A 15,522-nucleotide genomic window follows, 5' to 3' on the forward strand; every position below is an offset into this window, starting at 1 on the left:
TTGGAACATGGAGGTATGCCTCCAACAGGTCTATGGAGGCCATCCAATCGCCTTGGTTGATGGCCTCCGAGATGGATTTCAAGGTTTCAATTTTGAATTTCTTGTAGGCCATTCTCCAGTTGAGCCATTTGAGGTCTAAAATAGCCCTTGTCTGTCCATTCTTTTTCAAGACAAGAAAGAAAACTGAGTAGACTCCCCTGTCCCTTTCCCGAGCTGGTACTGGTTCCACTGCACTGATGTCCAGTAGATGTTGTATGGCCATGAGGAAGGCCCTGTGTTTGTCCGACTTTGTAGACTTCGGGGTCCTGATGAATTTCTCTCTGGGGTGCCTTGAAAATTCCAATCAGTAACCTGAGGAAACTGTTGCCAGGATCCAGCAATTGGAGGTTGTTGTTGTCCAGACTGTCTTGAAGTCTGCTGACCACAGCTCCTGGAAAGAGACCAGGAAAGGGAGAGTAGCTATTCTGGGGTGGCCTTCTGAGAAGGCTGATTTAGACCACCTTGGAGGAAGTAGAAGCAGCTGAATCAGCATCCTTAGGTTGCTCTTCAGGTAATTCCAGGATCTGCTTAGTTTTGGCAAGAATTGCAGGAAAAACCTCTGATGGGAAGAGTCTCCCTTTTGGGGCCGGGGCTTTTAATTCCTCTTCAGATAGTTCCCCTTCCTCCCTGTCTGAGGAGGATGAGGAGTGTCCCAAACCTGGTATAAGCCCCAAGGTAGCGGTGGCCTTATTACTAAATCTCCTTTTGGCCCCATGTCTCCCCTTCTGACAATGGGGACAATGGGGAAAATGGGCCCTCTTATGCCTATGCCTGCCCTTCTGGTTCCTCTTATAAACTGGTGAGGAAGAAGAGTCAGATGAAATGGATATGGATGAGAGAGATGAGGAGGAAAGTGCGGGGGAGGGCGACTTTGTTCACCTCCTCTTTTTGTGCCCCTTGTGGGGGTGATGCCTTGTCTTTTGAGGACTGGGCAACTCAGAAGTGCAGGGCCTGGGGCTGGTTCCTGACTGAGCAGTCCCAGTCCACCTAATCTCTTTTGCCACCACCCCTCTGACCAACTGAGAAACTTTGGGAAATCTTCCTGACCTGGAATGGAGGGAGAAGGGGGACAAAGCGCTACTTACTTACTTATTTATTTATATACCGCCCCATAGCTGAAGCTCTCTGGGTGGTTTATAACAATTAAAAACATTAAAAACAAATTGGGAGAGGCGTTCCATCAGGTATTGTGGTCCCAAGCTGTGTAAGGCTTTATAGGTTAAAACCAGCACCTTGAATTGAGCTCAGAAACATACAGGCAGCCAATGCAAGCGGGCCAGAATCAATATTATACGTTCGAACCATCTGGTCCCTGTTACCAATCTGGGCACTGTATTTTACACAAGCTGCAGTTTCCAAACCTTCTTGAAAGGCAGCCCCATGTAGAGCACATTGCAGTAATCTAACTTGGAGATTACCCCCTCCCTCCGGTGCTCCCGCACTCTCAAGACCTGCTCTGAGTGGTGGAAGAGAGATGGTGACTGCTCTTCCTCCATCTCACTAGTTTGTGTGTGTTCACGCCCTTCCAGGGGGCTGCTAGTCATCACGGGTGAACTTTACCAGGCCCTCCGATCCTATGGTGAGGGTAGGAGAGGCTTGAACTGGCATAGGGGCATAGCGCAGCTTTCCCACCTTTCCTGCTACTCTTTGCAGCAAAGCCAAAGTGCATGTCCTCTCACCGCTGCTCTCCTACGCACGGTCACACCTCCCTTATATTTAAGGAGAGGCCGCAAATTGCCAAAGACTAACTGCCGCCGCCGCACCACCTCCGTGCCTCTTCTTTTAGGAGAGAAGGCGCGAGCCGGCCGCCAGCTAACTCCCTCGTGGCAGGCTCCTAGGCCCTCTAATTGTTCTCACACTCCCCGTCCTTATCTAAAGAGTTTGGTGAGGGAAGGGGGAGGGAGGGGGAAAAGTCTAAGAGAAAGGATAAGAGGATTAGCCAGAACGAAGAAGAGGAAAGAAAGGTTAGGAATCTAACAAAAGAAGACAGGCTGGCTCTTAAGGAGCTCAGACAGACCGTGACCATCCACAGCAAAAGGCAGGGCTGGTCTGGGAGATGGGATGGCTCCTCCCCCTGGGTGAGGTAATTAGAAGATAGGACCGGGCAGGAGGGGGGGAGGCAACATCCCGATAATCTGAATGTCCTCCAGGAACCACTGGGGAATTAGTGAGTTTTGGGCAAGCACTGAAAGAAGATCAGTATCGCTACTGCAATTTCATAGACTGAGTGCCACAACTGACAAAGCCTTCTACCTGTTACAGCATGGCCAGAAGGCCTCATCAGAAGATCACAGAGACTGGACAAGTCAATGTGGACCAGATTTCTTGATGGAGCACTAAAGGTGTTTAGGACTTTATAAGTCTAAACCTTTTACAACATAGATGTAAACAACAATATTCACAACGAAAGCAAATTTTTTATTGTATTAGTGCTTTCCTTGTTGATCTTGATAATAGATGGCTAAGTGAAAACTGACCTTGTAGAGCCATATCTACTTCCCTGCCAGAAGCATCCAATCTCAGAAGAGTTATGGACTCAAGAACTTGGTTCCGGCATTTTAAACATTACTATGGGTTAACTTGCAGTGTATATTTGGGGTAGGGATGAGAAATCTAACAGAGTTATAACTTCAACTATTTATACTCCACTTCCTTTAGTCCAAGGTTCACATCCTTCCTGTCTCTTTATTTTTAAAATTTGTATTCTGTCCCCCAAGATCTCAAAGTAATACACATGGGCATCAAAGCACTCCAAAGGAGCATAAGAAAAGCCTGCTGGATCAGGCCCAGTGGCCCATCTAATCCAGCATGCCATTCTCATGGCGGCTAACTAGATGCCCATAGGAAGTCCGCAAGCAGGACCTGGGCACAAGAGCACTCTCCCACCCACCCACCCAGATTCTAGAAGCTGGTATTCAGAAGCATACTGCCTCTGAATGTAGAGGCAGAGCATAGCCATTGTGGCTAGTAGCCTTTGATACCGTTATCCTCCATGGCTTAGGCTAATTCTCTGTTAAAGCCATCCAAGTTGGTGGCCACCACTGCCTCCTCTAGGAGCTAGTTCCATAGCTTGACTATGCACTGCGTGAAGAAGTCCTTTCTTTTATCTGTCCTGAATCTTCCGCATTCAGCTTCACTGGGTGCCTACGCGTTCTAGTGATATGAGAGAGGGAAAAAACCTTTCTCTATAAAATTATGTATGGTATGGACAGAGTGGATAAACATTTATTATGTCACCTCTAATTTGCCTTTTACTGAAGTAAAAGCCTCATATGCTGCAATCTTTCCTCATAGGGGAGTTGCCCATCTCCTTGATCATCTTGGTTGGTTTTTTTAACCTTTTCCAACTATACAATATCCTTTTTCTAGACCTGCTTTGTTTCAGAAGTGGAACTATAGCAGGTGACTTCCCTATGCCAGCAATTTGAACAATGGCTATCAGTAATAATCAGTCACTAGTAATATTAATAAAGTATTTCTATACCTTTCTATTTTTTAAGCAACTCTGCAAGTGTTAGCCAGCATGTAAGCTTTGTCCCATAGGAATTTTAATTCCTTAATACATTAAAGGTTAGATCTAGACTTGTCCTCCTGTGAATGGAAGAGCTCCTTCTGTTTGCAGAAGGGCTCATGATCAAACGAAGGCTCCTGTTCCCCCTTCCATCTCCCGCACTACCTCCCACATAGTTCCAGATAGCATTTCCCACTCCATCATGCATCTCAGAGCAAAGAAGAAATTGGGGGGAGGGGGAAACCACCTCCCCCTTCTAGCCACATAAGTGTCCAGGCAAACAGTTTTGTTTCCAGCAAGTCTGAATCCAATCCATATAAATTAAGACCTACAATACCTGCAGTAAATGGGTGATATCCAACATTGGTCTATTTATTTCAGTGTGTCTACTCTGAGTATGATTAACATTGGATATTTGTATAATAGCTACTATTATACAATTGAATAGTAATAGCTACTATTCAAAATAGAAAATAATCTCAAGAGGGAAAGTGCACATTTACTGAATTCATATCACTTTAACCAATGGCTTAGTTATGAGGTAAGTCATCTGTAAGAAAAAATGAGGTTTCTACCAACTCTTCTTCTTCCAGCCCATCATGTGCACACAAAGAAAAGTATTTTGAATGTGGTTTACAAAGCAGAATTCAAAAAGTGAACATAACCTCCTCTAGACTATCATCTCATAATCCACTCTGAAGGCCAGACAGCGCACAGTACCCTAAAAGGTGGTAGAATAAACAAACTAGCTGCCCCTCAGGACAACAGCTCCTTAATTTTCAAGTGTTACACCTGACAGTTAAACTGATGTTATGTTTATTAGCACTTACGTGCAGAACCAGAACAAAAAACAAACAAGAAAACATTTACACTCTGCTTTATAGGACAAATATTCTAGGCAGCCATAAAAAAATATAATCCCTGTCATGACTTACCCAAGTTAACATGCTTAACATCTTGCAAAAAGGAACAATATAGTTAATTACACGCACAACAGAAAAGACAAAGCTACAAAAGTGCCAATCATAAGGTAATAATAAAATAAATACTGAAAGCTACATACCTGTAGTACCGAGACTGCAAATATGTTGAACAGACAGTCTTTGACACGTGGCTAGCAGACCCGAAGTCTATTACCTTAACTCTGTATGGCTGCCGGGCAGGATCCACCAACATAATATTTTCTGGCTTGAGGTCAGCATGTATTAAACCAAGACTTTTTAGTTTTTTCAGTGCAGTGGCCACCTGTTGCAGAATAGGCCGTATTACTTTTAGCCGAAGGGGACTAAATTTATTTTGCTTCAGAAAGTCATATAAATTCTGTTCCAACATCTCAAAAACTAAGCAAGTATGGTTACAATGCTGAAAGCACTCATACGCTCTCACAAAGTTAAACTCATCAGCATTCTCAGTACTCAGTCTTGCTAATATGCTCACTTCTATTTGTCCTTGGCGTGCATAAGATGGATGGTTCTTTAGAATTTTGATTGCCACTATTTCATTTGTCCCTCTTTTCCAGCATTTTACTACTTGTCCAAAAGTCCCTCGCCCAAGGAAATCAAGAACCTCATAAGTATTTTTCACAGAGCATAACATCTCATGATGCACTAATTGATAATCTCCATCGCCATTGGTACCACTTGGTTTTGAAGTTGCAGTAGCGGTCACAACCGTCATTGGGTTTCCCAAGTTTGTTTGCAACATTGCAGGCAACATAGGCAGTTCATCAACAATCTGCATTGCGCCACTTTGATTCTCCAGCTCTTCACTCTTACGCTTCAGTCCACATCGCTGGGGGCGGTCCAAGACGTTTAAGCCACTTTCCTGAATCTCAGTCCAAGGTGCTTCCACTTGAGGTTGCTGTGCCCGCACTGCTAATATCTTTGTAGCACCTGCAATATTTTTTAAAGCAACAGCGCTCGTCTGCAACAAAAAAGTCTCTCTTTGAGGTCTGTCAAATAGGCTGGTAGCCTGCAACAAAGTACCAACTCTGCTGGGAGTCTGAGCAATTCCAAAAAATTTATCATTCACGTAGATCCGTGGGTAGATTCTTTCATGGTACACACAACTACTTGGTTCCACTTTTAGTTTCTTTACACTACAAAAGGCACTTGACTGAGTTTGATAAACATATGGTGGATAGACCAAGACTTGTGAGGCCATACCTGAAAGGAAAAAAAGAAAGATAATCAGTACACTGTCAATTCTTTTCCTAACAATTTACTTATAAATCTAGCAAAATTTTAAGCTTTTACATGTTGTTTGAACTCTGCTGGTCCCATAAAAAAATGCACTTCTGTACACTTGGATTTAAACATTGGAGTTGCGATATCATCAATACCAGGCATTATCTTTTTGCACTATTTCTGTAAGTGTTTTGCAGGCATCTTAAGCACCAAAACTGTCCAACTCATTTTGAATGCTCACCATTGTAAGGTTACCTTTCTCAGATGCCAAAATAACTTTCAAAACTACAGTATAGTGATATTATTTTAGCCAAGATCTACCATGAACTGATCTGTAACACAAGCTCTGACAGTAAATTACTGTCATAAACAGGACTTAGAAGTTCCCAATGCCAACATATCTTTTTATTATGATCAACATATATAAGACAGACAAAAACAGCAAACACTGTTATTCCAAGGAAAACGTAAGAGGGATATTAACAGGTGTTTAGGAAAATGCATAAAATCTTCATTATACACTCATCCACATTAGGATCTTTAATTGGATTCTTAAAGCATAAGTATATATCGTCTTAAATGTTCTCTTGCATATAAGCTGCTATTCTTTAACTAAAAGCTTAACATAGCACAGTTTAAAGCTTATTAAGCACGCTCAAAAATACATTAAAGTTGCCATAAAACAAGTTTTTAGAGCAAAACAGCCTCCTGACATAATTTTATACAAAAAAAGCAGGGTATACATTTTAATTTTAAAGGGAAAACCCGTAGCAGCTTAATTATGTCTAGGAAGTTATCACTATATAGAAATCTCCATTTATTCCTATCACAATACATTAGGTCCTCTTAAGTCAACATCTTGTTCATATCTGAATTTGGTTTGACTAACTGTATACTAATGGGTGTGCACAAAACATTACTGTGTAAACAGCATAATGTAAAACCTGCATGTCCCTGCAAGTATTACTAAAGAGAAACTGTTTTCAGACTTGAAAAGTACAGCGTTTGTCCTTTTTTGTAGTCAAAGCCAGCATGTTCTCATTCTTGACTTGTTCAGCACTTAACAGTGAGTGTAAGAGAGAGGCCGAATTTACTAAATAAATTTGTTTCTAAATTATTTCAGATTTCTAAATTATTTCCAGTTTTGAAGGGCTCCTTCTGTTAATGGAATGTACTCTGATCCAGTAGAAGCTCTCACTGAAGAAAAGGTGGAGACAATTTTCACTGAATCCCCCTTCCCCCTGCAGTCCCCACACTGTTGTTGAGAGAGCCCCCTAACCCTGGTGAACTGGTGAAAACAATCTCCTCCTACCTTCAGCCAGTGGGAGCATCCAGATCCAACCCAAGCACTGTAAAGTACAACTGGCAAAGCAATGTTTTTGAGCAAAAAGACTTCCATTTTATCAAGCTGATTTTATCTACAGCCAAATATCACTGACTTCTACAGCTTGAGGACGTTGACAAGGTGCTTGGACAGGTTCGTGCAACCACCTCTGTGCTGGATCCTTGCCCTTCTTGGCTAATAAAAGCTAGCAGGGATGGAACAGCCGGCTGGACCAGGGAACTGATTAATGCCTCTCTGCGACAGGGGGTGGTCCCTGGCTGCCTGAAAGAGACGGTAGTGAGACCACTCCTGAAGAGACCTTCCCTGGACCCAGAAAATTTTAATAACTATAGGCCGATGGCAAATGTTCCATTCCTGGGCAAGGTCCTTGAACAAGTGGTGGCAGGCCAGCTCCTGACATGCTTGGATGAGACCAATTATCTGGATCCATTTCAGTCGGGTTTCAGGCCTGGTTTTGGCACGGAAACAGCCTTGGTCGCCCTGTACGATGACCTCTGTCGGGAGAGAGACAGGGGGAGTGTGACTCTGTTGATTCTTCTTGATCTCTCAGTGGCTTTCGATACCATCAACCATGGTATCCTTCTGGGACGACTGACTGAGTTTGGAGTGGGAGAGACTGCATGGTGGTGGTTCTGCTCCTACTTGGTGGGTCGGCTCCAGAAGGTGGTGCTTGGGGAACATTGCTCAGCATCCTGGACTCTGCAGTATGGGGTTCTGCAGGGATCAGTTCTGTCCCCCATGCTGTTCAACATCTACTTGAAACCGTTGGGTGCAGTCATCCGGAGTTTTGGAGTGCGCTGCCATCAGTATGATGGCAAGCAGCTCTATTTCTCCTTTTCATCTTCTTCAGGTGAGGCTATAAATGTGCTGAACCAGTGCCTCGCTGTGACAGTGGACTGGATGAGGGCTAATAAACTGAGGCTCAATCCAGACAAGACTGAGATGCTGCTAGTGGGTGGTTCTTCTGACCGGAAGGTGAATGTCCAACCTGTCCTGTATGGGGTTGCACTCCCCCGAAGGAGCAGGTATGCAGCTTAGTGGTTCTCCTAGAACCATTTCTGTCACTTGAGGATCAGGTAGCCTCGGTGGCATGGAGTGCCTTCTACCAACTTTGGTTGGTGGCCCAGCTACCCCCCTAACTGGACAAGGATAACTTGGCTTCAGTGGTCCATGCTCTGGTAACCTCTAAGTTAGATTACTGCAATGCACTCTATGTGGGACTGCCTTTGAAGATGGTTCGGAAGCTGCAGCTTGTGCAAAATGCAGTGGCCAGATTGGTAACAGGGACCAGACAGTTTGAACACATGAAACAGATTCCGGCCCACTTGCATTGGCTGCCTGTATGTTTCCGAGCTCGATTCAAGGTGCTGGCTTTAACCTATAAAGCCATACACAGCTTAGGACCACAATACCTGATGGACCACCTCTCCCGACATGAACCCACCCACTACGCTCAACATCAAAGGCCTTCCTCCGGGTGCCTACTCGGAGGGAAGCTGGGAGGCTGGCAACAAGGGAGAGGGCCTTTTCAGTGGTGGCCCCCAAATTATGGAATGATGTTGCTGACAAGGTGTGCCTGGCGCCAACACTGTTATCTTTTCAGCGCCAGGTCAAGACTTTCCTCTTCTCCCAGGCATTTTAGCATGTGTTTTTAAATTGTTTTTAATTTTTTTTAAATTGTGTTTTTAAATTGTTTTTTGTGTTTTAAATTTTGTATATTTGTTTTTATTGTTTTAATTGCTGTAAACTGCCCAGAGAGCTTCGGCTGTGGGGTGGTCTATAAATGTAATAAAATAAATAAATTAAATAAATATATCCTTGGGCTGATTAAGGTATAATACAACAGCCAGCTAAGCCTCAGCTGGCAAGAGTATTTTCCCCTCACTTGGTTCTGTTACACACAACTAAAGCTAAGCTGAAGCTACTACCTCAATAGGAGACCCTCTGGGATCCTTAGCTATGCAGCTCTGAACTGTATACAATGGAAGCAACCAACATTGTGCCCTCCAGATAGTTGGTCTACAACTACCATTATCCCTGATCATTAGCCATGCTTGCTGGCAATGATGGGAGTTGGAGTGGTGCTCATGAAGTGATTTATATGTTTTCCTAAAAGCCTTAAATGTTCCAAATATATTCATTTTTGGTCACATTCCTGAACTAATAATAAAGTACTGTTTGAAGAAAACACAATGGATTAACTACAAAGATGCTGGGGGTGCAGGGAAGCAACCAGTCAGGTTTCTTAACCGTTTAATGTGCTCTTTCTTAACTGTTCCAATATGTTCAACATTATATCTCATCTTTACAATCCACAATGTTTTGCTGGACTTATTAGTGAAGTCAAAAACTGATGTCTAGGACCTGGTTTAGAAAGGGTAGTGGGGAGCTTGCTGGTTTGGCCATTCTCAAGGCCAAGATGCACCACGTGCCTCAGAAATAAATAAACTGGTTAAACTATCCAGAGTCTTCCTCCCAAACTTGAGAACTGGGGGAGGGGGGGAAGGAATCACCATGAAATGGCTGGGGCAATATACCCACCTCTGGAGTTCTAAGGTTGGTCATTCATCACGCTCCATCAGCAGCACACTTGTGATTGTAAGCAAAAAAATGGGAGCCCAATATTACTATTCCCATAATACAGACAGAGGCTAGGAGGGATTGGTAAACTACTTAGTGAGTTCATGGATAAGAAGGGGTTTGAACTGGAAGCCTCCTGGCTGATTGCTAGCGTAATAGTTAAAGAGAATCAGGTAAGAGATCACTTGAGTGGTTTTTTTAAAAAAAAGTGCCCTTTTATCAATATAGAAGCCTTAACTGCAAAAGACAATTCACTACTTTAAACCACGTTGCCATTCAGCTACCTCTCAATAATTAAATTTCTAGTTTCTCTTTTCAAGTTGCTTCCTCAGCTCAGATGCATTGCAGCAGCGATCGTCTTTTGAAATTTTGATATGAACACAACACCACAAGTATCCACAACTAGCAGGCATACAAAAATATATTACACATGGAGGGGATGGAAATTTGAATCCAGACACCCATTCTCAGGAAAATAAATTCTGTAATACCAAAGCAAGTTTGGTTATTTGTTTGAATAACCAAATAATAATTCTTTGTAAATGTGAATCTGCACCACATGCCTAATCTCTTGGACTCTGACAGATCTGAGGCTAGCTGCTAAAGCTGCTCTGCCCCAAAAGGAATGAGCCTTGATAATGACCTTCAAACTTGATATGACCCATCAATCTTAAAAGCAAGCAAAAAGGAGAGGTAGACAGTAAATTCATAGGATATATTTTTAAACAGTACTATAACGTTGGTCTGATACAAAAAAATGGGCAGGTAGCATCTAGAATTTCCATTTTTCTACAACAATGCCAAGATAAAGCATTATCCCAACACATGCAAGAAATAAACTGACCATACTGGCATATTTGATGGGAGAGGAAAAATAGAATGATCCACTAGTGAAGCTTTAGCTCCCTCTTGGAATCAATGGCATTATGAAGAATATGAAGGCTGAGATTTCCCAGCTGTATCACAACAAGCCTCACTACATCAAGAAAAAGAAAGTTGACACAACTGGGAAGCCACGTGTATATATTCAGCAGTCTGTCCTGTTCACAACTGTGTCCAGATGTATCAGTTACTCAAACTGCTAATTTCACATCTAACACTATTTCTTTAACAAATCACCTTCAACTCTCCTCCCAGAGTATCCCAGAGACAACTGCGTACAAGTAGGTATCAAATCCTATGCATTCACATTCTACCGCAGAGATTTTTTTTTCCTGCTGAAGTACTATCAAAGAGCTCCCAGCTCACTCTCATTCATGATTGGCCAGTGTGGATTTTAATCAGGGTAGAAGTTATTCCAGCAATATAATAAATTTAAAGCATTGTGGTTTTTTACATTTTTCAAAAAACCAAATCTCAAAGCATTTATATCACAGCTCAGAAATTAAATGTTTACGAAATATGTCAGTTAAGAGATTCCAAAATACATTTGTAAGCAGAGTTTATTACATACTAGCATTGCAATGAAGGTTGATTAATACAAGAACCACTAAATATGCAGCAACAATTGAATGCATTACTATTTAATAGTAATTAACTTGTTCCCACAAACCCCATTATTGATTAGCCATTATTCTTTAAATGCTATCTTAAAAAGATCTTTTGGAGTTCAGTTACCAAAATAAAAGGGAGTACACATAGCACCTGGGAACAGCAGGACACAGCAGAGGAACAAAGAGATGATTTACAATATAGGAGGGCCCTACCTATAAGGCAGGTTAGGGGCCAGACCCCCGCCGAAAAGCAAAAACCGCCAAACAGTGGAACATTGATCAGCTGTAGCGTGGGGAGCTCCAGCTGACACCACTTGGCCCCTGAAGCTCCCTGTGCAACAGCTGATCGATGTTCCACTTTTCATTGCATTGCCCTCTCTCCCCCCCCCCCCCGCTCGCTTGCTCACTTGCCCTCATTATGGTGGGGGAGTAGTGCTCCCCTTCGGCCGCGGATCACAGGGAGGGAGCTGCCTGCCTGCCCACGCCTGCTCGCTCGTCCTCCGCTGCCTCCCTCGCTCTTCCCCCCTTGCCCGCTTGCCCTCCCCCCTGCTTGTTCGCTTGCTCCCTCGCCCTCCGCTGCCTCATTCGCTCATCCCCCCTTGCCCGCTCACCCTCCCCCCTACCTGATCACTTGCTCGCCCTCCGCCACCTCCCTCGACAATAAAATACTGCCAGACGCCCTTCTCAGACTCAGCTGCTGGGCACATCATCAGAGCTTGGAAACGTTCCTTTTTTGAACTACAACTCCCATCAGCCCAACTGTAGTTTAAAAAAGGAACGTTTCCAAGCTCCGACAAAGCGCTCAGTAGCTGAGTCCGAGAAGGGCATCAGGTGCCATTAATTTGAGCAGTCAGCGTCTCTCTGTATTCTGGCAATTTTCCACCGCAAAAACGGAACAAGCACCAAACATATGGAACATGGATACAATTCAAAACCGCCGCATTAGCAAAGCGCCGAGAAGCAAAGTGCCGGAAAGCAGGGCCCTACTGTACCAACATTTCATATATTGTTCAGACAGTGGGCCAATAAAGACATAAAACTGAACGGCAGTTTAACACTCTCCCTGAATTTGTAAACCGTGGTTAAAGAACAGTTACAAATAATTCTGTGTTTAAAGTACATTTGTGTCTGATCGACCGAGCGTTAGTGGTTGACATTACAAACCTGAATCTAAACTGTGCTGGAGGCTCATAAACATCTCTCTCTAAAGTTTGCATGCTCTTTCTTTTTCCCCTCCCTCCTCCTCTGTTGCATACCGATTCCCTGCTCCATTTCTTGATTTTCTCTAATCAATTTGCTGTGACATCTAAGTTGGCAATTTAACAGTTGTATTCATACATGACACTAAACCATGGCTTTGTGCATTTTCTTGTAAGTAAAGAAGCCAGGCTTCTTTCTAGCAGACTGATGGTGTAAGCAACAGGAGACAAGCAGAAATTAGTCCAGATGACCTTAGGCATCAGCGATGAGGCAAGGATCAAACTAACTCAGGAGAACAATTAACAAACTAAGTCAGGGTTCCCTAACGCAGTTCAGGAACAAGGCCAGGGGTCAGGATTCCAGAACCAGTAGCTGCGATCTGAGACTGCACAGAAGAAAAGTTGTGGCAACAATCTGTCCCACCTACCTGCCACAATTTTAAACACAGGTAGGGAAAGTCCAGCTATTCACAAGACTATCTGTTCAAGCAAGAGCTCCTGGCCTGAAGTCAGGCACTCCTTCTTATGCGCTGGGTCTGCTCCTGACTCTTGAAGGACCACTGTTGCCTCGGAGACACCTAGCTTTCCTCTTCCCCTAACAGCTCAGTCTGTGACATAGAGCTCCCCTCAACCCCTGGCAGAGCCAAGGAAGAGGGGACCGGTGGACTTCCAGAGAGACAGTCTCAAAGGAAGGCCCTGGCTCAGACTCAGGTGCTTGAGCAGGAAGGCTCTTCCTCGCACTCATCGTCCACAACAGAGTCCTCAAGAGGACCATGACAGGTTTAGCTCTACAGGCACAATTCAGAACATGCTGAAGCGAGACAAAGGCTTGTCCACTCCTTCCTTCTCAGCCCTCCTCCCCCATGGCCAACAAGATGAGTTGGGCAGTATTTAGTTTCACTTTCACGAATACCAGCTTGTCACTGTGTACAAACCAGAGGCTGTAATTTACAACAATCTCTGGTTAATTTAGCAAGCCAGCTTCATAACCCATGGCCTGAAGTGGGCTTGTTTTGAAACTGCTCAGAGTTTGTTTATGAACTATAGTCTCAAATTCATACACAATGACAAACTAGGATTTTGTGAAAGCAGAATCTTCCTCTTGACGACATGGGAGGATGAGAGAGGAGGTAGAACATATGGGCCTGACTCTTGTCTTGCTTAGGCTTATTTCAGGTCATACATGTAGCACTAAACTGGGCCTTGTCCCCATACTATGATCTGAAACCAAAGACAGAAGTAGTCTTGAAAACCATGACTTGGGAGCAACACCAATTTTAGTTTGCCAATTCTTATGTCATGATCAACTACAGTTACAGAAAACCTGAGAGAAGGTAATCCACATGCAAGAAGAAAGAGGAAGAGAAAAGGTCAGGTAAGTCTGTAACACATGCATGTACCTCCAGAATCATGATACTGAATCAAGTCTAAGCTCTACCTCTAAACTGAGCAATTCATAGGTGAAGCAGTTTTCAAGCCTTTGAGGTTCCAAGCTGAGAAGCACGCTTTACTGGTATCTCCTTATACACACACATTGGGGTGCATAGCAACTTAACTGTGATTTTAGCACTAACCATGGTTAAGACATCATACATTGATCCAACAGACCAGGGTTGGGGAACCTGCAGCCTCTGGGCCAATCATGGCTCTTCAAGGGGTTCCATTTAACCCCCAATGCCATTTTCCCCAAATCACGCCCACCCACCCATCAGCTAACATTACTGGTGACATTAGCTGATGGGCCGGACCTTCTTGGAAAGTATGCGCTGATCCATCGCACAGTGAAGAAACAGGTGCTCGTTCTGCAGTGATCTTTGAAGAAGTCTCTCACTTTAAAGATCTTTAAGAGGGGGGCCTGCTTCAAAGAATGCTTGCTTTAACAGTCTCTCTGCTCCTTTGCTCAGACATGAGTGCAGAGGCTGTCTTAAAGCAGTTGACAGTGCTATTTGAAGCAACCCCTCCCCCCAAAAAAGATTGCTGCAGCACTGGAAAATAAGTGTCTGTTTCTTCACTGCTGAGCAACGGAGCAGTCCCTGCCAGAGCCAGTGTCTGCACAGAGGAGACAGAGGCTCTGGTGGGAACTTCTCTGTTGCACTATAATGAAGGGGAAAACGGGTCTGCTTGCTTTCACTGCACATTCAACAAAAGTAAGCAGGCCTGGTTTTTTTAAAAGCCTGCCCCACAACGATCCTTTTCAGAGGTTGAAGAGATCAGTGTGGGGCAGGCTTTCCAACCCTTCCCGCATCCTCTCCTTTCAAGCTCTGATTGCGGAGCTTGAAAGGAGGGGGCACAAAGAGGCTTGGAAAGCCCGCCCTGCTCTGATCCTTTCAGCTTCCAAACTGAATGTTGAAATTTTCAATGCAGGGCAGGCTTTGCAAGCACAAGGGATTTTGACAGGTGGGTGGGGCAATGCAGCTTGCCATCATATGAATGACAAGTGGATTGCCCCACTCACCTGTCAAAGTTGGCCCTCTGGGTCAAAACGGTTCCCCAACCCTGCAATAGACAGAAGCCTCTTGGATACAGTAAAGACATCCATGAGTAGGGTGGGGAGGGAGCAGCTGGTAGATGATTCCCCTTCCCACTACAGCCCCCCATGAACCCTCCCCCATGTCTGCTGCAAAGGATTTAGACATCCATCAGAACAGCATGGGAAGTGGCACCACAGACTGCAGGGTGAGGAGGAAATTGACAAAAAATAACCTCTTCCCCCCATTCTGCTAACAGAAGCCTCCAATGTATTAAAAAAAGTCTTCTGTTGGCATAAGGCACACCACTGGACACAGCCCACTCTCCAGGGCTGTGGAGTCGGTACGCCAAACCTTCGACTCCTCTATTTTTCTACTCTCCGACTCCACCCAAAATTGCTTCTTGTCAACCAAAATTTATTTGGAAGTCTGAACATTTCTACCGACTCCAACTCCTCCCAAAATTGCTCCCGACTCCAACTCCACCCAAAATTGCTCCCGACTCCAACTCCACCCAAAATTGCTCCCGACTCCAACTCCACGACTCCGACTCCACAGCCCTGCCACTCTCTGCAGTATGGCATTATGTATGAGACTTAAGTTACATTCTTGACTCCCATGACGTCTCTAGGAAAACCATCAACCACAGCAACAAAACAATTTCCAGTTTTATTTTGTGAAGGCTACATTTCCTCCCTATA

General features: G+C 44.1%; 1 protein-coding gene across 6 annotated transcripts in view; it reads right to left on the reverse strand.

The window, feature by feature from the left end:
* The window catches only part of HIPK3 (homeodomain interacting protein kinase 3), a 102,215-nt gene that overhangs the window by 60,010 nt on the left and 26,683 nt on the right, over nucleotides 1-15,522 (reverse strand). For 4 of the 6 annotated variants that reach the window (XM_061610521.1, XM_061610522.1, XM_061610523.1 and 1 more), the window contains exon 2: nucleotides 4,614-5,715. The exons of the other annotated variants lie outside the window; for them this stretch is intronic. In XM_061610521.1, the coding sequence (XP_061466505.1) occupies nucleotides 4,614-5,713 (1,100 nt within the window). In that variant the 5' untranslated portion in view covers nucleotides 5,714-5,715. The remainder of the gene's footprint in view (nucleotides 1-4,613; nucleotides 5,716-15,522) is intronic. 6 annotated transcript variants of the gene reach the window in all.

This window comes from Rhineura floridana, chromosome 2 (genome assembly GCF_030035675.1).
Source record: "Rhineura floridana isolate rRhiFlo1 chromosome 2, rRhiFlo1.hap2, whole genome shotgun sequence".
NCBI lineage: Eukaryota > Metazoa > Chordata > Lepidosauria > Squamata > Rhineuridae > Rhineura > Rhineura floridana.